The following is a 22,216-nucleotide window of genomic DNA, read 5'->3' as shown; positions in this document are numbered from 1 at the left end:
CGTGATCCTTTTGCTGACGGGGAGCCAGTGCAGGTCCCTCAGGTGGGCGGAGATGTGGCTGTGTCGGGGGATGTCCAAGACGAGTCGTGCTGAGGCGTTCTGGATGCGCTGGAGTATTTTCTGTAGTTTGGCGGTGGTCCCAGCGTAGAGGGGGTTCCCCTAGTCCAGCCGGCTGGTGACGAGGGCCTGGGTGACCGTTTTCCTGGTTCCAGTGGGGATCCAGCGGAAGATCTTACGGAGCATGAGGAGTGTGTTGAAGCAGGAGGAGGTAACGGCGTTAACTTGCCTGGCCATCGTGAGGGAGGAGTCAAGGAGGAAGCCCAAGTTGCGTGCGTGGTCCGTGGGCTTGGGTGGGGGGCCTAGAGCAGGGGGCCACCAGGAGTAGTCCCAGGCGGAGATTGATGGGCCGAGGATGAGGACTTCCGTCTTGTCTGAGTTCAGTTTCAGGCGGCTGAGCTTCATCCAGTCTGCGATGTCTTTCATTCCGTCCTGGAAGCTGGCTCTGGCGGAGGTGGGGTCGTTGGTGAGGGAGAGGATCAGTTGGGTATCGTCGGCGTAGGAGATGATGTTGAGGTTGTGCTTGCGTGCGATGGCTGCGAGGGGGCTCAAGTAGGTTGAAGAGGGTGAAGCTGAGCGAGGAGCCTTGAGGTACGCCGCAGATGATCTTGGTGGCTTCTGCGAGGAAGGGCGTGAGACGGACTCTTTGGGTTCTTTCGGAGAGGAAGGAGGTGATCCATTCCAGGGCCTTTCCTTGGATCCCGGCGTGGCGGAGGCGGGTTGTCAGGGTGCGGTGGCAGACCGTGTCGAACGCAGCTGAAAGGTCGAGCAGGATGAGGGCGGCGGTTTCTCTGTTGTCCAGGTGGGTTTGGATGTTGTCGGTGGCCGCGATGAGGGCGGTCTCGGTGCTGTGGTTCGCTCGGAATCTGGACTGCGATGGGTCGAGGGACCCGTTCGTCTCCAGGAAGGCTGTCAGCTGTTTGTTGACGGTTTTCTCGATGACTTTTGCAGGGAAGGGGAGGAGCGAGATGGGGCGGAAGTTCTTGAAGTCTGAGGGGTCTGCGGTGGGTTTCTTCAGGAGGGCGCTGATCTCTGCGTGCTTCCAGCTCTCCGGGAAGGTGGCGGATATGAAGGAGTTGTTGATGATGTCCCGAAGTATGGGTGCGATGATGGAGTCAGCTTTGTTGAAGATGTGGTGTGGGCAGGGATCAGCTGGGGAGCCCGAGTGGATGGTGTTCATCGTGTGGGTGGTATCTTCCGTGCTGACCTGAGTCCAGCGCACATGGTGGTGGTGGGGGGTGTAGGTTCGGTGGTGGGGTACGTGTTCTGAGCGCCGAAGCTGTTGTGTATGTCGACGATCTTACGGTGAAAAAAGGTGGCCAGAGAGTTGCAGAGGTCTTGAGAAGATGTGATGTCGTTGTCGCTGGGGTTGGAGAGCTCTTTCAAGAGTTCCTTGCTGTTGTGGGTGTTGTTGTCCACTCGTTCTCTGAAGGATGACCTTTTGGTGGTGCGGATCAGCTGGTGGTGTTTGCGGGTGGCGTTCTTGAGGGCTGTCATGTTATCCATTGACTGGTTGTGGCGCCAGGCTTTCTCAAGGTCACGGCAGGATTTCTTGGAGTCTATGAGATCGTTGGTGAACCACGCGGCTTTCTTGCTTTTGAGGTTGCTGTTGAGGTTGCTGGGAGGGTTTTTCAGTGGAGCAAGGGTGTCGGAGCAGTCGTGATCCACTGTGTGAGGTTGCTGGCTCCTTCGTTGGGGTCTGTGGTGTTGGTGGGAGGGTTCTGGCTGAGGGAGGTGGTGAGCTGGTTGGCGGTGATCTTGCTCCAGCATCTTCGGGGGGTTTGTTGAGGGCGGTGGTGGGTCATTGTTTTCCTGAAGTTGAAGTGTACGCAGCTGTGGTCGGTCCAGTGGAGCTCGGTGGTGTGGCTGAAGGAGATGTGGTTGCTGGAGGAGAAGACAGGGTCGAGCGTGTGGCCGGCGTAATGGGTGGGGGTGTTGACCAGTTGATTGAATCCGAGGTTGGCAAGGTTGTCTAGTAGGGCGGTGGTGTTGTTGTCCTGGTCGTTCTCCAGGTGGAAGTTTAGGTCTCCTAGGAGGATGTAGTCGGGGGAGGCGAGGGCGAGCAGGCTGATGAAGTCTGCGATGTCCTCGCTGAAGTGCGAGCGTGGTCCCAGGGGTCTGTAGATGAGGGTGCCTCTGAGGGTGGTCTTAGGGTCGGTGTGAATCTGGAAGTGCAGGTGCTCTGCGGTGGCGAGGGTGTCGTCGGTGTTGGTCGTGATGCGGATCGCATTTCTGTGGGCGATGGCGATGCCTCCTCCGGTCTGGTTGACGCGGTCCCTCCGGATGATCTTGTAGCGTCCGGGATGGCAATGGCGATGTCGGGGGCTGAGGAGGCGTTCATCCAGATTTCCGTGAAGAAGGCGACGTCTGGTGCCGTTTTCTCCAGGAGGTCCCATAGTTCGACGGCGTGCATGTGGATGGAGTGGGTGTTGAGCAGGATGCACTTGAGGTGGTTGTTGTTGGCGGCTGTTTTGGCTGGCGCGGTGCAGGACCGAGTGCAGGTGAAGTAGCAGGCGTGGCAGGTGAAGGCTCCGTGGGTGCGTTTCGGGGTGGCTTGGTAGCAGGCTGGATGTCGGCCGGTGTTGAGTGCATGGAGGGTGGTGGCGTCGTAGCTCAGTCGGGTTGGCTGGCTCTGGCAGGGTCCAGGGGTTCTGGCGCTGGGCGCGGTCCAGGCGTGGACGGGCGTAGACAGGCTTGCCTTTGGCGCGCCTTCGGCATGCAAACGGCGTGCCCGCTGCGCCTGGCCGCTGCGGGTACGCACGGTCCCCGCCAATTATGGCGAAGTGGGAGGGAGGAGCAGCTGGGAGGTGGGAGCGGGGCGGCGAATGGGGAGCAGGAGACAGGAGAAGGGGGCGAGGCCGCAGGAGAGCAGCGGCAGGGAGCAGAGCGGGGGAAAGAGCGGGAAAGCGGAGCGGGGGAGAGCAAGGGCAAGCCTGGCAAACCTGGAGATCGGGGCAAGCCTGGGCAAGCCTTGAGAGCGAGGGCAAGCCTGGAGAGCAGGGGCCCTAAGGAGAGGTGGCAGCAAGAGGGGCAAGCAGGCAGCGGCAGCAGAATCCGGGCGCACGGGGGCCGTGCGGTAGTGGAGGGACCGGGATATAACCTGTTTGAGAGTGAAAGGTAAAAAAAAGACAGCTTAGAAGAGATTCAGAATCAGAGCGGTTACATGTTTGCATGGCTTGCCCTCTCCATGTTGAAGATTTTTACCGATAGCATGAAACTTTCCATGACTATAAAGTTCTTTCTACGAGAGGCCTTATCAACCTATGAAATAACCTAGGGCCAGATTTATGACGGCCAAAATAGCACCTCGCAAATTGCGAGTCTTTTGAGACTCACAATTTGCGAGGTGCTATTTTGGATGTACAACAGTGTGCAACACACAGTTAGCAATTCCCAATGGGGGCACAAATAGAGAGGCTCATGAATATTAATGAGCCTCTCGCAATTTGCGACCCCATTGGGAATGGCAGGCCCTCCCAATTACAGTGGCCTGCTGGGCTCAGCAGACCACCTTTTCTGGTACTGCTTTTAAATAAAGCAGTTTTTTTTAAAAATGCAGCCCGTTTTCCTTAAAGGAAAACGGGATGCATTTTTTAAAAAAATGAAACGTTTTCGTTTATTTTTTAAGGGCAGTCAGGGGACCGCTGCCTACCTTAAAAAATATTTTACCCTGTGTTTGCAAAGGTACCCCTTCTCTTTTGCGACCCCATTACCACCATCTTGAAGAGTGAGGTAATTTGCGAGTATTTTGCACCCGTAATGGCATACACAAAACATTCTTACATAGGGTTGCGCACGCTATTAGGAAGGGAACGCCCCTTCCTAATAGCGACTCGCAAAACCCTATTTTGTGAGTTGCAAACAATTGCGACTCACAAAATAGGGTTTGTACATTCCCCATGCTATTTTTGCCTGCGCAAATGGGTTTGCAAACCCGTTTGTGCATCTGGCCCCTAATTTGTATTTGTAAAGCTTTCATTCATCCTTTGGGGAACTTCAGAGCTGAATAGCAGAGGGTTATTGCTACGCATTTCATCAGTATTCATTTTATCGACATTGGAAGGATTATATATTTTGTGAGTAAAACAGGTTCTTGCTGTAGATGCATTAGTACCTCTGTGCCACCACAGCAGAGCTTTCACCCCAGACAGGGACAGAAGTACTTGAAGAGAATAGCAACAACAGATGTAATCCACGTCTTTTGTAAGAAGCACAGGAGAGCTGCTTCACTGGCTTCATGTCAAAGTCTCAGAACATTTCAGAAGGGGGAGACCGGTTGTAAAGATTTCTCTTGAGATGGAGAAAGATTAGCAGTGACTGGTGGGTTTAGAAGTTTGGAAGATCAGGATATTTCATAACATCCTCAGGAAGCACCCCCTTCAGTGACGTAGCTGCCAATGGTGCAGTGGCACCCAGGCTCAGAGCCCGTAAGGGTCCACTGAACCCTATTTAGCAGTCTAGCAGTAAGGCGAACCATATGCCTTCTTTGCACCAGCAACAGAACCCCAAGACTCTGGGATTAGGGACTATACGGAGATATAAGGAGATTATATCCTTCTAATAATGGCTAGCACTCTTTCCTCCATCCCTAGGTTAAGGGAAATGTAAATGAAATATCTCAAATCTCAGGATCTTTGTAATAGGTCTTCCCTCTTCTGTGTATCACAATCGACAAATTCCAGAGTGACAGACGCATAACTGGAAGATAGCTTCCAGTACTTGTGTGTGGAGTTCACTTGGGACTCAGACATGTGAGAGCACAGCCTAGCCAGGTTACTTCAGGGATGTCACTGTGTACTGAGCAAAACTCCTGCCTTCTCTGCTTGCTGTGGGCTCCTGTATTTAAAATGATTTCATTGGCCAGCTTTTTATATATTAAGTAAAAATACCACATTTTGGATCACTGACTGTCTTTAGACAGTGTAAAAGTATTTCAATAAATTTACTGTAGGATGCCAAGAACAATCCGATCGCTCACAGAACACAGGATGGGGAACCGGAGTGTACACTGCAGGCAGGATCACCTTGTGGTGCTGGTCATTCACAACCCTGGATGAGTCTCCAATCAGATTGGACACACTGCCAATAAGTTCAGACACGTACTAGCACTACGTTTATGGTGAGAAAGTTTCAAAGAGCGTGCCTCATGCCACAGCAACTGAGACCAGGGCATCTATAGTAACAGGATGAGAAAAGACAGTGATGAAGGAACCCCATGGTTGCCACGAACAGTTTTGCGTGAAGTAACACAACTTGGAGGCAATAGGAATCAGGAGATGTAATGTTAGACAATGGGACAAAATCCTTCACTGAACTACAAACAGATTATGAGCTCACCCACCCTAAGTATTTCCGTTAACTACCGATATTCCAAGCCCTATAAAGTCAGATAATTCAGTAGTTGGGGTGTAAGATCACTCCCCTCCCGAGGCTAGAAAGTGATGTAAGAAACAGAGGAAGGGACCATTTCCAAGATCTATAGAAACATTCCCTTCAACTTTCATGGTGAGCTATCGGCTCTGCTGGAGAAGGTATTGCAGACTTTGAACAAACCAAAGTTGTGCACTGGTATGAGGTTCGGTCACTGACTATGGAGGTGCCCATTCATCCATGTATTAATTGATTCAAGTAAAAAAAAAACTTTAGAGTTTCATTGCACATTACAGGTTACATAGATAACTCAATCTACCCAAAATAAAATGTGCAGTTTATATACACTGAACTTACATTCTCAGCACTTTTAAATGTATTATATATATGGCCAGCATTGACTTTCAGTTATGAACTGTGCACTTTTTTATCACAAACCACCAAGCACGGCGTCATTGTATAAAGCACCTACTTGTTTGTTATTTTCATGTTGCTATAATAGAAACTATTTTATCAGTTTAATACTATAGATAAGTCTTTAATTCAGTCACTTTCCTATCGCGTGTTATTAAGAGGTCCTTACTCAGTCCGAGGGAACCACTTCCAATTTATACTATAATTTTACCCGGGTTACTAGGAATACGGGGGTGTACCTTGCTTTTTTCTTGTAAAAGACCGCAATGGCAACTTTCTTTCACAACATATGGGAATGCAGAGCGAGTGGCAATGTCTTGACAAGGGTTCATGATGAAATGATGGGGGAGTACTGGGGATTCAGACGGGATAAACTGACCTACCATGGACCTGATGTACGCATGTAAGCGGTATCTGTCTGTACGGGGTATTTTTATCATGGAAAACTAGGCAAAAGGCAGCAGGAGTTGTACAAGGTTTAAGCCATGTATGGTGGCACAGAAAGACATTGCAAGAGAATGGGGTAGTTTCACCCTAAAACTAGACACTTGGCAAAGAGGCAGGCACTGGTGTACGGCTTTGGAGAAATTATTTAGGAAGGACTAATTTGTCCAAAGAAATTGGACAAAATAAGTGGCTTATGGTGAAATCATTAGCAACTATGTGCTCTGTTGAGTAAAATTACTCTACTGCGCTGTATGACTGTGAGAGTTTGGAAAGAAACAGAAGAGGGTTTCAGAGGAACTTTACTACAACCATCATCCATCTGATGCGTTTGCGGTTTGCTTTTGAAAATAGAAATAAAGGTATAGAGCATCCTTCCAAACACAAAGAAAGAAAGTGGTTTAGGCAGAAAGGAAAGGGTCCTCCTTTAAAAGAGAAGAGGTGATTGGTGTCCTGTTTTTGACCTCTGATTACTCGTTGATTTCATTGTAAAACAGAAATTCAGGATGGATTATCGGGAATACATTTTGCAAGCACTAAAACGGCAAGACTACATGATGCTTTTACAGCTTCAAGATGCATATTTTCATGTTAACATCATGAACGGTCACAGAAAATCTGCTGTAGTTGCAGGAGGGCAGGCACAGCTTTAAGTGTACATAACCGCCTTTTAACCTCATGTCACACCCCAGTTTTATGAAGATAGAGATTTTGTGGCATACCACTTCAAAAAACAATGAGTCTATGTTGTATCTTTCCACAATGTTTGATTAATGAAAATAGAAAGTTCTGAGAAAGCAGTGGATCCCTTTTTAATACTCATACAGACTTTTGCATCAGTCTGTGTTTTACTTAAATACAGGAGTGCCATCAAAGGCCCACTTTCTGCGCTTTCAATTCATAGGAAAAACAACCCTTACCACACAGTGCCTTTACCATGCATGCATTTTTTGATGCTTTTACAATGCATACCTTTACAACGCATCATAAGTCTAGTTAAAGTAAGTATAGATATATGTGTGTGGGGTGGTTAAGGTAAGGCGTTTTTAGGATTTAGAGGTGGATAAGGATATTGGTGGTAAGGGTATTTTTAGGGTTTAGGAGTGGGTAAGGGTATTGGTGGTAAGGGTATTTTTAGGGTTTAAGTGTGGCTAAGGGTACTGGATTATAAGGGGGTTTTTAGGGTGGGTAGGGGAATAGGGTGGTAAGGGTAATTAATAAAGGGGAAGCTTGATAGTTACCCCAAGCAAAATAAAATTGAAAAAAATGGGGAGGTTCGAGGTCTCCATCGCTCCCTAAAATGCATGTATATATATATATATATATATATATATATATATATATATAATATAATATATATTTCACTTACCTTATTTATGCTTACCTGTGTGGGAAAGACATGCGCGTGGCAAACGCATGCATAGTAAAAGCATGCTTTGTAATGTCATACAACCATTCAAGACAGTGTTGTACACAGTGATGACAAAGGTTTCTCCTTTTAAGAGAGAGAGTGGTAATACTCAGGAGATATCTTCCCAAACTAGATTACTTGCGAGTGAACTACATAAAAAACGGACACCTACAAATTCTAATATATCAAATACTAATTTTAGTACCAAACACAAGATACCTTGCTCCCAACCAGTTCCAAACTCCATTGTTGCTGCTGTCCGGATGGTGGGATGCCCTGCCATGCATTTAATCACAGTATGCTTTTGACAGAAATTACAAAACTAGAACAATCTATCTTGCTTTAATCTTTTAACCACAGGAGGATTGCACAAGGAACCACAAAGTTAAAAATATTTATGAAGCTTACCGCCTTCAAGATGGATCACTTGTTGAAATGATTGGGAATGAAGACGTAAAGCATTAGAGTATGGAGGAACTCTGCCTTCTCCCTAAGCTGCTCTTTTGCTACCTCTATTTAACAATTATTTTTTTGTTTTTATGATGTAAATGTCTGGTTATTTGGAGCTTGATATTAGCTCTTTATCGGTTTTTATGGTCTTACCCTTTTGGCACATCAAGGTATGGAGACACAGGAATATTCCACCACTTGCCATGAAATTCACAAGTAGGTCATTTGCAGAAACATCGGTCAGAACTCAGGAGTGCACCAAATAAGGGTTTGAACCCCATTGTCAAGGTGAACGATACACATTTTTTAATAAAATTAGTTTTTTTATAAGTTCTCCATAACATTGACTTTTTATTTTTGAATTGTCTTATGTTCCACTTGGTCTTCTATGATGCAAACAATGGTTTCTTTTGAGGTTCCACATATCAGAAAGGATATCACACTCTGCCCCGCCTGGTATTGAAATGCCTCCAGGAATCTTTCTCTTATTGCATGCCCAGGGTGCATGCCACAAGTTTGCATAATGTTAAGATCTGCATCTTGATGGAGTTATTTCCACATATATCTATGTAGACTACAGAACAATGAAAGAAAAAAACATTAAAATGGATTCTAGAACATAAAAAACTGTAAGACACCCGGTACAACAATACACAAAAATAAAGCAAGGTGTAGACTTCTAGAAAACCCTTCAACAGATATAGTTATTTTTCTGTATCAGTTAGTAAATCTGGGCTCTCATGTCAAACAGATTACAATTACGGTATGACTGACCTGCTTGCTTGCTGGTTAAGGCGCTCCTTCTCCTCAGACACCTCGCTGTACAGTCTCCTACGTTGCTGTTGTAGGGACTGCTCCTCCTGTTCCAATTGTTTCTCGTACCTGCCAAGAAGAAGTAAGAAGTATTACTTGGGAGGATCTAATCACCAAAGTCATCACCCCAAACTCCTTTGCCTCTCAATAGGCCGCAGAGCATACCCACTCTGTGGACAAGTGAACTTGTGCTTTGTGTTATCCTTCCATCCCAACCCCAGCAGGATTAGTGTGCAATGCTGCAGAGTTATGTTGGGACAGCATATCTGCATTTTGCCCATATCCTGCAAATGGGCGAAGAAGCAACGTCCAATCAGTTCTTATTTGATGCCCCACTCTAATTCTCTCCATAAACTCAAAAATAATGAAGGCCATTGATGTGCCACTGGGAAACTACTGAGAAAAGTAAGACGCTCCTATGAAGAGAGCTCTCAAGCCTCAAATACTTCAATACCTGGTTATGGGTACAGAAATCCACTGAAGTGTCCAAATTGATGCTTCCAGTTTACAAATTGTTAAAGGACACCCACTTAATAATTGGTCAGGGACCTTTGGGTAATTGAACTTTTTTCTAAAGACACTGGTCCCCAGACAAACAATAGGTGAAAGACAATAAATATAGACCCAATCAGTACTATATTGTAGAAATCTGTCCAGCCGGACAGATATTTAATGTGCAATCAATTCAATATTTAGAAAGAATAAACAAGAAGCAGTTTTAAGTGGGACACACGCCTGTATCCAACTTTAGCAAGAAAGACGTAGACCATAAAGTGAGGGGTTCAGGCAGGGGAAAATGTTTGTTTTCAGCACATTTCTCATAGAACAAACAGAATATACAGTAGACACCATTATAAAAAAATGAGGACATTTTAAACAAGCGTATGTGTGTACAAGGTGTCGACGGCGTTTCAATCCCTCAAGAAAATACTGGGATCCTCTTCAGGACATTTTAATAAGCATACCTGTTTTCATATGACTTAATTGCTAGAACCATGGGAGAAATTGAAGGAAGAAAAAAGAAAGGAAATTTGGAGTTAATTTACATACAAAGGTAATTCGGCGTACGTCAAGGTGCTCGTGAGATTGCCTATAGTGAGATTTTCGGTTTAGATGCATGAAGCTCCTCTATTTAGAAACAAGCACGTGAAAATAAACGTGCAGTGAAAATTCTAGAAAGGGTAATGCAAGAAGACAGATAAAAGGAAAAAAGAATGCAGACTATCAGGATGGAAGCGAGATTTGGCAAGGGTGTTTTCAAGGGGCAAAAATAACCTTATTTGTAGCCGTGTGGTATGTGGCAGTTACACAGAAATGACAGAATTTCCAAAAGTTAGAGAAGCACATTAATGTTATCGCATGGGGGACCTGAGAGGTAAGATGAGATCAGCTTACCCTGCATCAATGGCCAAGATGCTCTTGGAGGCAAGATAAAGAGTGACTGGTGTGGGACCATATAAGTAAAGGTCTGGGTGCAGGTATGAGGGGTGACATACCAGAAGGCTGAGACCTACAATTGGTAGAATTTATATTAATAAAGGGAGGTAACTGCGGCGTGCAGGGCAAGTGTGCTTATCGGGTAACAGGGTTCCAAGGTGAGGATAGTTCAAGTTGGAGAAAGTCCCTTGTGCCGACTGAGAGTTAGATTTTTGTTCCAATGCTAAAGGGAAGGAGTAGTGGGGTGGTTAGGGATGAGAGACCAACAAGTGGGAAGAACCACAGTGTGTGTGGTGAACAGGCTTACTGGTTAGGGAAGATCCAAAATGTAAATTTAGCAATGTAAACCAAGCTGCAGATGCGGTCTCAAGTAGGGTTCCGGAACCATGCTGTGGGATTCGCCCTAATTTTCTAGAACTGCAAACGGAACTTCTGAGGTTTTTCCGGAAGATAAGACTACATAGCTACTTCCTGTTGAACCCTCAACCTGAAAACAGTCCCAGTATTCATCTCAGACCTCCATCTACTTTCTCCCCCTCGGCCAACATGATTCCAGGGGAAATACTCACTTTTGAGAAACAAATTCTCAAAGAAGTTACCTAATTGTAAACATCACGTCGATTCCTTTCTTATATCATCTCAATGGAAGAGAAAAATGCACTCTTTAACCTGAAGACAGACCCTACCCTTGTTATTAAACCTGAAGACAAAGGGGGAGGGATAGTTCCCCAAGATAAAGACCAATACAAGAATGAAATCCTGAGGCAGTTGGCAAATTCTGATCATTACTGCAGATTGCCTACCACCCCTCTAGGGAATTACAAAAACTCCTCCTTCAAGTCACAAATGCAGAATTAGAACATGCATTTCTTAGTAAAAATGAACACCAATTTCTGAATACCACTTCACCACGCACACCAGTGAATTACACGCTTCCCAAGGCTTATAAGTGCCAGGACAAGCCACCCGGCCGACCCATCGTATCAGGATGTGGATCCATTCTGGAACCACTGGGTCAATATGTTGATTTCATTATTAAGGACTTTGTGCCAGAGACTGAATGCTACATATGTGACAGTATGACAATGATCAACTTAGTTGATGAAGGCCCATTCGACCCCACATCCGACACCTTGTGTACGTTGGATGTGGAGTCGCTCTATTCCAACATCCGCAAATTGACTCCCTCCTGGTTATTGAACGAGTCCTCAACAAACGACCAAGGCCCCATGCTGTACCCACTATCTTAATACTCCAACTTTTGGAAATTTGACCAGGAACTTTTTCCTGTTTGATGAACAATATTATCAGCAGGTGAAGGGTACGTCTATGGGGCAGTTTTTGCCCCAAACCTAGCCTTACTCTACATGGACGACCTAGAAACCAACCGTATACTGTCACCTATGAACCCATTCCGCACTGGTATTTCTATGTGGAAAGGGTACATAAATTACGTTTTGATGATTTGGCAGGACTCGGACACAACTTTTCACAATTTTTTCACTGGCTAAATAACAATTATGACGGACTCAACTTTACTTTGTCACACAATAAGTCCACCATCCCATTTCTTGACTTGAACATTAAGCACAAAGACGGGATACTAATCAAGTTTATTTCGAAAGCCGATAGAGAGTAACACCCTCCTAAGATATTACAGTCACCATCCCCGTGCCCTGAGGGATCCATTACATTACTCGCAGTTCCTCCGTATCAGAAGGAATTGCACACTAAAGGAGAACTACTTTCGTGAGGCGAAAGTCCTCAGTAACAAAGTGACATCAAGGGGTACCCACGCAGGCTAGTCCGCAACTCCCTCAAAATTCAATTCAATTCAATTCTTTATTTATGTTTTGGAACTCATAAGAGATCCACATAAAAGAAATACAACATATATTTATACATACACATACTTTACATAACAAGATAAAAAACATATACTATTAGACATTTGGTTCCCAAGCCCTCTAATAAATATCTAAAAAACATTTTAAAAAAAGTTGAATATATTAAAACAGAACATTTTATTGGGCGGTTTGTACAAGGCATTTAAAAAAGAGCTCGCCGACAAGAGACCCAATTTTAAACATATATGTCTAAACCACTTTCTACGTAATGTCCGCAAGGCTGGGCATATAAAGAGAACATGTACAGTATCCTGGGTGGACATATTGCAAAGATGACAAATTGCAGGGGACCCATACCATCTAGATGTTAAATTATTTAGAGGAAGGAGGTCCTGCCTCAGAAGAAACCAAAAACGCTGTATACTGTGAGGTATGTTCCATGACACGTACGGTTGCATTTTCTTATATAGGCAGGAGTCAATAAATGGTGAGGGGCCTTTTTTTGCAAGAATTGCCTCCCTGTCTAGGCTAAAACTCAATTTCCAGGTGGACAGTTTTCAAACAGCCTTCAACTGGCCTGGGGACAATGTGAATAAAGTTAATTCATCTAGTTTAACGTATTCAACCGCCTTTCTGAAATTCCTCACAATTCTCGAGTGTTCTTTTAAGGATCCCAATAATTCTTTTTTCATGAGACTCCGCATGGTCCCAGGTTCCCCCCGAGCCATGCACGACACCCAGCGGACAATCCCTGCTAAAGCCTGCACCCAACTACTACAGATTCCAAACTCTAATCTAAGTGCGGCCATTGTACAGGCAGTATTAACTGAGGCTAATTGTCGGAGGATTTTCCCCTCTACAATATGCAGAAAACTCCATTGCCCCAGATCAATGAATGCAACACCATAGAGCAGGGATGCTGAAATCTTTGCGCGAAAGACCTCTAGCAAATACGGGAAGTGTCTTTTCCCCGTCGCGCAATATAAAGCACTCAGACTTTTGCCCTGAGCCAGAGCCTTTCGAGAATTGTTGGCAACATGATCCTTATCGCTCGAATTGGCAGATATTATCTTCCCTAAGAACACATAGGAATTCACCACCTCCAGCCTGTCTCCTCCCACCATCCACCTAAAGTTCTCATATTTCATCTTTCTCCTACCTGCCATGCACATGATTTTACTTTTTGCTACGTTTATTTTCAGGTGATGATATTCTGCATATATGTGAAGTGCTTGTAGACGATTATTCAAACCTTTCTGAGTTAAATCCAATATCAGAATATCGTCCGCATATAGCATACAAACAATTGGATAGCCCCCTAGTACTGGGGCGTTACCATCACTTGATGACAAAAACGAAGGAAGGTCTGAGATGTAAAGAGAAAATAATAATGGCGCTAATAGACATCCTTGTTTCAATCCATTTGCAGTGGGTATCGCCTGGGATAGCCCTCTTTCGCCACCCAATAAAACCCTGCACCAGGTGTCCGTATGGAGATCTCTAACTAAATTTAGGAGCAGTGAGGGCATTCCGAGAGAAGATAGCTTCCTCCACAGCAGGGGGCGATCAACTTTGTAGAATGCTGTGGAGAAATCTATAAACGCAGCATAAATTCTTCTGCCTCCCTCAAAAGAGCCTGGTACTTCCACAGAGATACACTTTTGGAACCCAAAGGAAAACGACCCCAAAACCGCACGGTCTGTGAGACAACTTTTTCACCGGTATCACACTCCATTAGGAAGAGCGTCATCAAACACTGGGGAGTTACTGAACGCAGGAACACTTAACTTAGAACGGCCCTTGTTCACATTCCGCAAAGCAAAAACTATCAAAGATCACAAAGTACGCATGGCACTACCATCTACTAAGAGCACAGGAACCCTCAATGAGCTCTGGGGCCTCCAGCCCCTAACAGGTCATGCCAAATGTGGTGATTGTATTGTTTTCCAGTTCACAATTGAGGGTAAAGAATTTGTATTTGACAAAATTAAGATTGAATTGAAGACCTTTTCAAATTGCAATACCAACAATGTATTTTATGCAATTCTTTGCCCTTGTAACAAAATTTACATTGGTCAAACAACACAAAAGGCAAGAATACGAATCTGCCAGCACCGTAGCAGAATACGCTGCAACACTCCAAATGCCCCGCTTGTGGAACATTTTCAAGCAGCAGGTCATATAGAAGTTTAGATACGGTGGACATTCATTAGCGTGATAAAGCCACCGCCAAGGGGTGCAGACATTGCGTAGCTCCTTAACAAGGAAGTACTGAAATGGATATTCAGAACTGAAAGTATCCACACAGGCCTCTTTCTTCTGGAGGATTGGACTTCATTAATTTAACTGGGACTCTTTCTGAGGTTTTCTGTGCGTTTGATGTTTACCACAGACATTTATTATTGCAACTGCCCTGTTTTGTCCTGTTCTTAAGGTCGAAGTTGCTTTTTTTAACTCCACTGCTGATTTTGCCTCTATTGCAATTTATTGAGGTCCGGTTTGCTCTTTTATTATGACTCCTGCCATTTCAGGTAACTTCTCTTATTGGTTTTACTCTGTCTCTCTATTACAATTAACCATGCCTATTTATTCCTGCACACTCCAAGATGGCCTTGTTCTTGACAACTAGGAGTCTCTCTTCCATTTCCTTGTCTCAATGGGCTTTTTAATTGTATTGCTGATGTTATCTCTACTGGAATGTACTAAGGTTCGTCCTGCTCCTTTTTGTACTAGCTCTGCTATTCCTGACAAAACCTCTCTTACTCGGTTTATTCTGTCTCTCCACTATGGCTAGCCTTGCACCTTGATTCCTTCACACTCCAAGATGACCACTGTTGACAACCAGGAGCCTCTCCTCCATTTACGTATCCCCAATCAACTGACCTAGTTCTTCTAATTGGAAGTGCCTTAAATATGGCCTCCTCTCGGCTCAGTCACTGCTGTGACCGGCAACACGCATGTCGTAACAGACTGGAGACGGTAAGCGGGCTCGCCTTATTTACTCGCCCTCATATCACAGGCTACGCTTCCAATCCTTATCTATCCCTCCACTTCCTTCCCACAGCATGCTTCCGGAACCCTACTTGAGACTGCATCCGCGGCTTGGTTTACATTGCTAAATTTACATTCTGGATCTTCCCTAACCGGTAAGCCTGGTCACCACACACGCTGTGGTTCTTCCCACTTGTTGGTCTCTCATCCCTAACCACTCCACCAGACCTTCCCTTTAGCACTGGCACAAGACTCTAACTTGCAGTCCACACAAGCGGCTTGCTCCAACTTGACCTATCCTCAGCTCAGAACCCTTCTACCTGGTAAGAGCGCTTGCCCTGCACGCCGCGGCTACTTCCAACCTATATACCTTCCCTTTATTAATATAAACTCTACCCATTGTAGGTCTCAGTCTTCCGGTACGTCACCCCTCGTACCTGCACCCAGACCTTTACTTATATGGACCCATGCTGGTCACTCTTTATCTTGCCTCCAAAGGCAGCCTGGCCATTGACGCAGGGTAAGCCAATGTCATCTTACATCTCAGGTCCCCCATGCGATAGCATTTATGCGTCTCTCTAACTTTTGGAAATTCTGTCATTTCCGTGTAACTGCCACATACCACATGGCTACAAATAAGGTTATATTCACCCCTTGAAAACACCCTTGCCAGATCTCGCTTCCATCCTGATCATCAGCATTCTTTTTTCCTTTGATCTGTCTCCTTGCATCACCCTTTCTAGAATTTTTCACTGCACGCTTATTTTCAGGTGCTGGTTTCTAAAGAGAGGAGCCTCACATATCTAAATGCAGAAATCTCACTATAAACAATCTCACAAGCACCTTGACGTACGCCGAATTCCCCTTGTATGTAAATTAACTCCAAATTTCCTTTCTCTTTTCTTCCTTCAATTTCTCTCATGGGTCCAGCAATTAAGTCATATGTAAACAGGCATGCCTATTAGAATGTCCTGAAGATGATCCCAGTATTTTCTTAAGGGATCGAAACGCTGTCGACACCTTGTACACCATATACGCTTATTTAAAATGTCCTAATTTCTGTGTAATGGTGTCTACTGTATATTCTGTTTGTTCTAAGAGAAGTGTGCTGAAAACAAACATTTTCCCTTGCCTGAACCCCTCACTTTTTTTTGTATGTCTTTCTTGCTAAAGTTGGATACAGGCTTGTGTCCCACTTAAAACTGGTTCTTGTTTATTCTTTGTAAATATTGAATTGATTGCACATTAAATATCTCTCCGGCAGGACAGATTTCTACAAAATAGAACTGATTGGGTCTATATTTATTGTCTTTCAACTATTTTTTGTCTGGGACCACTATCTTTAGAAAAAAGTTTCCCGATAACAAGGCGCTGGGGACAAGCTGCTACTTACTCTAGGTGACAATTACTGAACTCGCATCATCTTGCATATTTAGTTCTAAACCACAAATATGGCTTCGGGACCGATTCCAGAATCCATAAACTAATTGAAGTAGGGCCAAGAAGCGTTGCTCCCCAGTGTACTTCAGCTAGCATCTCCACAACCTCAAGAGATCTGCAACACCCTAAGCCGATTAGTCTTTGAATCCTTGGGTCTCCTAATGGGACAGGTAAAAACATGTTCGCCGGCTGACCCCTGTTCGCCAAAGATCTTTAAGGTGGCTCTCCCTGGGATTGAAGGCCAGGTTCTTTCACTTCTTAATAAATCCCTGGAAACAGGGTATGTCCCTGCTAACTTTAAGGAGGCCTGTGTCATCCCACTTCTAAAAAAAAAAAACAGGGGCTGACACGAAGAATCTTAAAAATGTCAAGCCTATTTCCCAGTTGCCATTTCTTGCCAAAATGCTTGAACAGCATGTGCTTTCCTCCCTTTCACACCACCTAGAGGAAAATCATCTTACAAGCGAATCAGGCAATGCTCAGAGCTCACCACTGCACGGAATTAGTCATGCTGTATGTACTGAAAGACCTGAGACGGAGGGCTGATCAGAAAAAGCTGTGTGCCCTGATTCTGCTGGATTTATCTGCGGCATTTGATACAGTTAATCATGACCAACTTTTGTCGCGGGTTTCCGAGCTGGGAATCCAGGGTGCAGCTCTGGCATGGTTAAAATCCTCTCTTAGTGGCTGGTCTCAGAGAGTTCAATTATCTAATCATGTGTCTGACCCTGGTACACTTACGTGCGGGGTTCCACAGGGCTCAGCGCTGTCACCTCTTCTTTTTAACGCTTATCTTAAGCCCTTGATAGCTGCACTAAGCTATATGGAGTGTCAGATTTATAACTATGCTGATGATACCCAAATCATCATCCAGATAGATAGCTCTCCGACTGCTCATGCAAATACCTTAAATATTCTCAAATTTATTGTTAATTGGATGACGGCCAATTCCCTAAAAATCAATCCGGACAAGACTGAGATATTGGCTGTCACCACAGATTCCAATCCCTGGAGCGGTCTTTTTTTGGCCACAGGAGCTGGGTACTTATCTGGAGCCGGCTGAGGCCGTTAAGAGTCTGGAAATCAAAATTGATGCCAAACTCTCCATGACTCAACAGGTGTCGGCAGTAGTGGGAACATGTGTGGGCTTGTTGATACAGCTGCGGAAACATGCTCCTGTGCTCACCTTTGCCACCCTCAGACAGGCTGTATCAGCTATGATAGTAACGCTCTTAGATTATGGCAGTTCCCGGTACATCGGCCTCCCGTCACAACTGCTGGCAAGATTACAGGTGATAATGAATGATGCTGCCAGATTAATTTACAGAGTGCCTAGACGATCTCATGCCACCCCTCTATTATGTCAGTTGCACTTGCTTCCAGTCAGACAACTAACTAAGTTTAAAGGCCTCTGCACTGCACACAAAGCCATTTATGGCCAAGCTCCGAGATACATTAAAGACCGGTTAGCTAACTACATCCCTAGTAGGGTGCTTCGGTCGGTGGAAGCAAATCTACTGGTCTACCCTCGCTTCAAACTGTCCTTTGTTGGAGGCAGAGCCTTTTCAAGATCTATCCCTCAAATCAGGAATACCCTGCCAGAGAATGTTCGCAAGGAACAAGCCCTGCTCCTATTTAGGAGACAATTCTGTTCTTGGAAGCCTGGGGTAGTATCTAACTGTTAACATCTTCCCCCTGCTTGGATAGGTACTCTGGTTAGCGCTTAGAGACCTGTAGGTGATAAGGCGCTCTACAAATAACAATTACAATTTGAGTAAGTCAAGAACATCAGAATGACCAAAACATTTGCCAATTCCAAAGGCACTCCAAAAACAGGCAGTCATCCACCCTCTCCAAATTGCTCAAATCTATTCTGTTTGATTACAGCTAAAGAGTAAGTCTAGGTGGCCATTTCTCCTAGCCCAGAACCAGCACCTGCTGAATTCAGTAAGGTTAATCTCTTTCGACATCTGTATACAACCATTTTCTGAACTCCTCTTTCTTACTTCCTTCACTTGCGATCCAGACACAGTGACAAACATATGGCTTTATCGCAGGTGACCTGGACCAATTCTACAGTACATACAAAAACAGAGGCAATAAACCCAAGATGAGTCAAACCAGCCTAAATTTCTCCAAAACGAATATACTGGTCGTACTGTTCCCCATCTCCCCAAAATGCATGGCATAGTGGTCGGCACACTGGCAAACTCTTTCTACCTTCATATGAAATAAAAGGAATTAACACAAGCATTGCCAATGTTAATAGGTCTCGCCTTTGAGAATATGGTTCAGCCATTGCCTTTTGCTCATGCTGTACAGCATGGGCATTGTTGAATTTGGCAATGATTTGTAGCCATGCAATATAGCAGTGTGGCTGCTGTGCAGCTTGGCTAAAACTATTAATTAAAAAAGGACTATGATGCATCCGGCATTAATGCACTTAAAAAAAAGTGCATGAGCCCAAGCTGCGTCATAGCACTTTAAAAAATATATATTCGTTCTTCGGATGCGGGGTACTGTGGCGAGGACGAGGCTGGCAGAGCGGACCTGGCGGGTGGGGGAGTAGAAGTTGAGTCGTCTGTTGAGGTATGCTCTTGTGGAGAGCTTTGTGTGCGTGGATGAGGAGTTTGAAGGTTATCCTCTTGTTGACAGGGAGCCAGTGCAGGTCTCTCAGGTGGGGTGTGATGTGGCTGCGGCGGGGGATGTCGAGGATCAGACGTGCAGAGGCATTCTGGATGCGTTGCAATCGTCTCAGGAGCTTGGCCGACGTTCCTGCGTAGAGGACGTTTCCGTAGTCCAGCCTGCTAGTGACAAGGGCCTGGGTGACTGTTCTTCTCATCTCGGTGGCGATCCACTTGAAGATCCTATGGAGCATTAGGAGGGTGTTGAAGCAGGATGAGGAGATGGCGTAGAGAGGGTGGCATCGAGGATGACCCCCAGGTTGCGTGCGTGGTCGGTGGGTGTTGGGGCTGTTCCTAGGATTGTCGGCCACCAGGAGTTGCCCCAGGCTGAGGGGGTGGAGCCGAGGATGAGGACCTCCATCTTGTCCAAGTTCAGCTTCAGCGGGCTGTTCCTCATCCATTCGGCGATTGCCTTCATTCATTCGTGGAGGATGGTTTTGGCAGTGTGAGGGTCTTTAATGAGAGATGGTCAGCTGGGTGTCATCGGCCTAGGAGATGATGTTGTGCTGTCGGGTGATGTGGTCGAGCGGTGCCATGTAGATGTTGAACAGCGTTGGGCTGAGGGAGGAGTCCTGGGGTATGCCGCAGATGATTATGTGGCAGTGGAGTGGAAGGGTGGAGAGGCGGACGCTCTGAGTTCTGCTGAAGAGGAAGGACGTGGTCCAGTCCAGGGCCTTCTCTTGGATCCCGGCGTTGTGTAGGTGTGTTCGTAGTGTGCAGTGGCAGACTGGGTTGAAGGTGGTTGACAGGTCCATGAGGATGAGGGCTGCTGTTTCTCCATTGACAAGCAGGATCCTGATGTCATCGGTGGCGGCGAGAAGGGCGGTTTCGGTGTTGTGGTTGCTGCGGAACCCAGACTGGGACGGATCCAGGATGCTGTTCCCCCCCGAGGAAGCGGGTCAGCTGTTTGTTGACGATTTTCTCTGTGACCTTCGCCGGGAATGGGAGCAGGAAGATGTGTTGGAAGTTCTTGAGGTTCTTGGGGTCCACCTTGGGTTTCTTGAGTAAGGCGTTGATCTCAGTGTGCTTTCAGTTTCCGGGAATGTTGCTGTCTCGAAGGAGATGTTGATTACTTTCCGGAGATGAGGTGCGATGGCTGTGCTGGCTTTGTTGAAGATGTGGTGAGGGCATGAGTCTAGCGGGGATCCGGAGTTGATGGTGTTCATGATCTCCCTGGTGTCCTCGTCATTGAAGCTGGTCCATGAGAGCAGGGGGTTGGTGCAGGTGGTGGTCGTGGGGGCGATGGTTGTTTGGGCGGTCATGGCGTTGAAGCGGTCGTGGATGTCGGCGATCTTTTGGTGGAAGAAGGTGGCCAGCGCGTCGCACAGGTCTTGCAAAGGCGGAATGTCGTTGGTGTTGGAGCTGGGGTTGAAGAGTTCCTTCAGGATGTTGAAGAGCTCTTTGCTGTTGTGTGCATTGTTATCCAGGCGGTCTTTGAATGAGGCCCTCTTGGCGGTTCTGATGAGTTGATGGTGTCTGCGGGTGGCGTTCTTTTGGGCTGTGTAGCTGTACGGTGTTCGTTCGCGGAGCAAGTTCTTCTTCTTGTTCTTTTGTTAAGAATATATGAGTGTGTACTCCAGATGATTTGTTCCTCACATATGCAACATTTGAGTATGCTTGTAACTTCTAGTATTCCACCATTAGAACACCGAGTTCAACATTAGTCTTTTTGGTTAATTGCCCCAATTAGCTCATGGCATATTGAACTACCATGTTTATTGTTAGTAGACCTCTACTGTGCCATATAAAGTTATCTTAAAATCAAAGAAAAATGTCTAAGCAATAAACATGTGATGTGCCTCAGCAGGATATACACAAATTTTGGCAACATAGCATGTGCATATTGCACCAATTGTGCTCACCTAAATCATAAACAGTCACATCAAAAGCATAAAGCGCTGATGCTGCTTTTACTCATGACGTTTAATCAGTGGGGGGTTTTGTCCTACGGGTCCTGGCTGGACAACATACGTTATAACAAGAAAGGGAATGCCAGAACTCGAATTCAAATCACAACAGCGTGTTTATTCAGCTGATGTGTGCCTTCTTTGAGTGACTTCAAGAAGGTATTTGTGCAAATATTTCACTTTTTTGAATATTTCAATACATATTTACATTTTGTGATACTTCAGAAGATTAAACATTTCTTTTCACTGAGGAAACAACAAGTACAATGTTTCAAAACATTACAAAATTTTTGAACAAAACAAATAACAAAGCATTCAAATATGATTACAATTTCAATCACGGTTAGCTTTAAATCATATACACCTAGACTAGTTTTGTTACGAGTGATTTTGGCAAACAATAGGCATATTGGGCAACCTGACTTTAATTATGTCGCCCTATGTTTATATATCAACCCCTAGCATTTGGGTTCCTTCAACTTTCAGACAGCCGTATAGCCGACGCGTTTCCAAACCCTTCTTTTTTCTGTGGGGTTCTTCTTCAGGGCTGAGCTGTATGCCTTTTTTGACGGTGTTGAGGGCTGTGATATTCAAGCACGGAGCATCAAGTTATCCATGTTTTTTCACCATTACTTCTTATGTTCCTGATCCCTCGTAGAGGTGAAAGGACCGTTTGTGGGAATCTAATTATGGTTTCGCGGTGTTGGGGTTTTGTTTTCAGACGCCACAGGCTAACCCCGGCACTGCTGTACTTTGTGTTGGTCAAAGCGTTTTCGTTGACTCAGTTAGCTGTTCTCCGTCTATAGAAGCAATGCTTGGAACTCCGAGGGGCCGCGTGACGCTCACTCCTACCGCTGCTGGAAAACCTCCGATTTCCAACACCAAAATCGGAGATATTGGTGTTGGAAATCGGAGGTTTTCCAGCAGCGGTAGGAGTGAGCGTCACGCGGC

The 22,216-nt window shown here is 45.5% G+C and overlaps 1 protein-coding gene across 4 annotated transcripts in view; it reads right to left on the bottom strand.

Annotated features, from left to right (window-relative positions):
* CEP131 (centrosomal protein 131) overlaps positions 1–22,216 on the bottom strand; it is a 448,463-nt gene that overhangs the window by 99,876 nt on the left and 326,371 nt on the right. For all 4 annotated transcript variants that reach the window (XM_086931022.1, XM_086931025.1, XM_086931023.1 and 1 more), the window contains one exon: positions 8,921–9,028. In XM_086931022.1, coding sequence (XP_086787148.1) covers positions 8,921–9,028 — 108 coding nt within the window. The remainder of the gene's footprint in view (positions 1–8,920; positions 9,029–22,216) is intronic.

This window comes from Lissotriton vulgaris, chromosome 7 (assembly GCF_964263255.1).
Source record: "Lissotriton vulgaris chromosome 7, aLisVul1.2, whole genome shotgun sequence".
NCBI classification, from domain to species: Eukaryota; Metazoa; Chordata; class Amphibia; order Caudata; family Salamandridae; genus Lissotriton; species Lissotriton vulgaris.
This window is presented reverse-complemented; position numbering and strand designations above follow the sequence as displayed.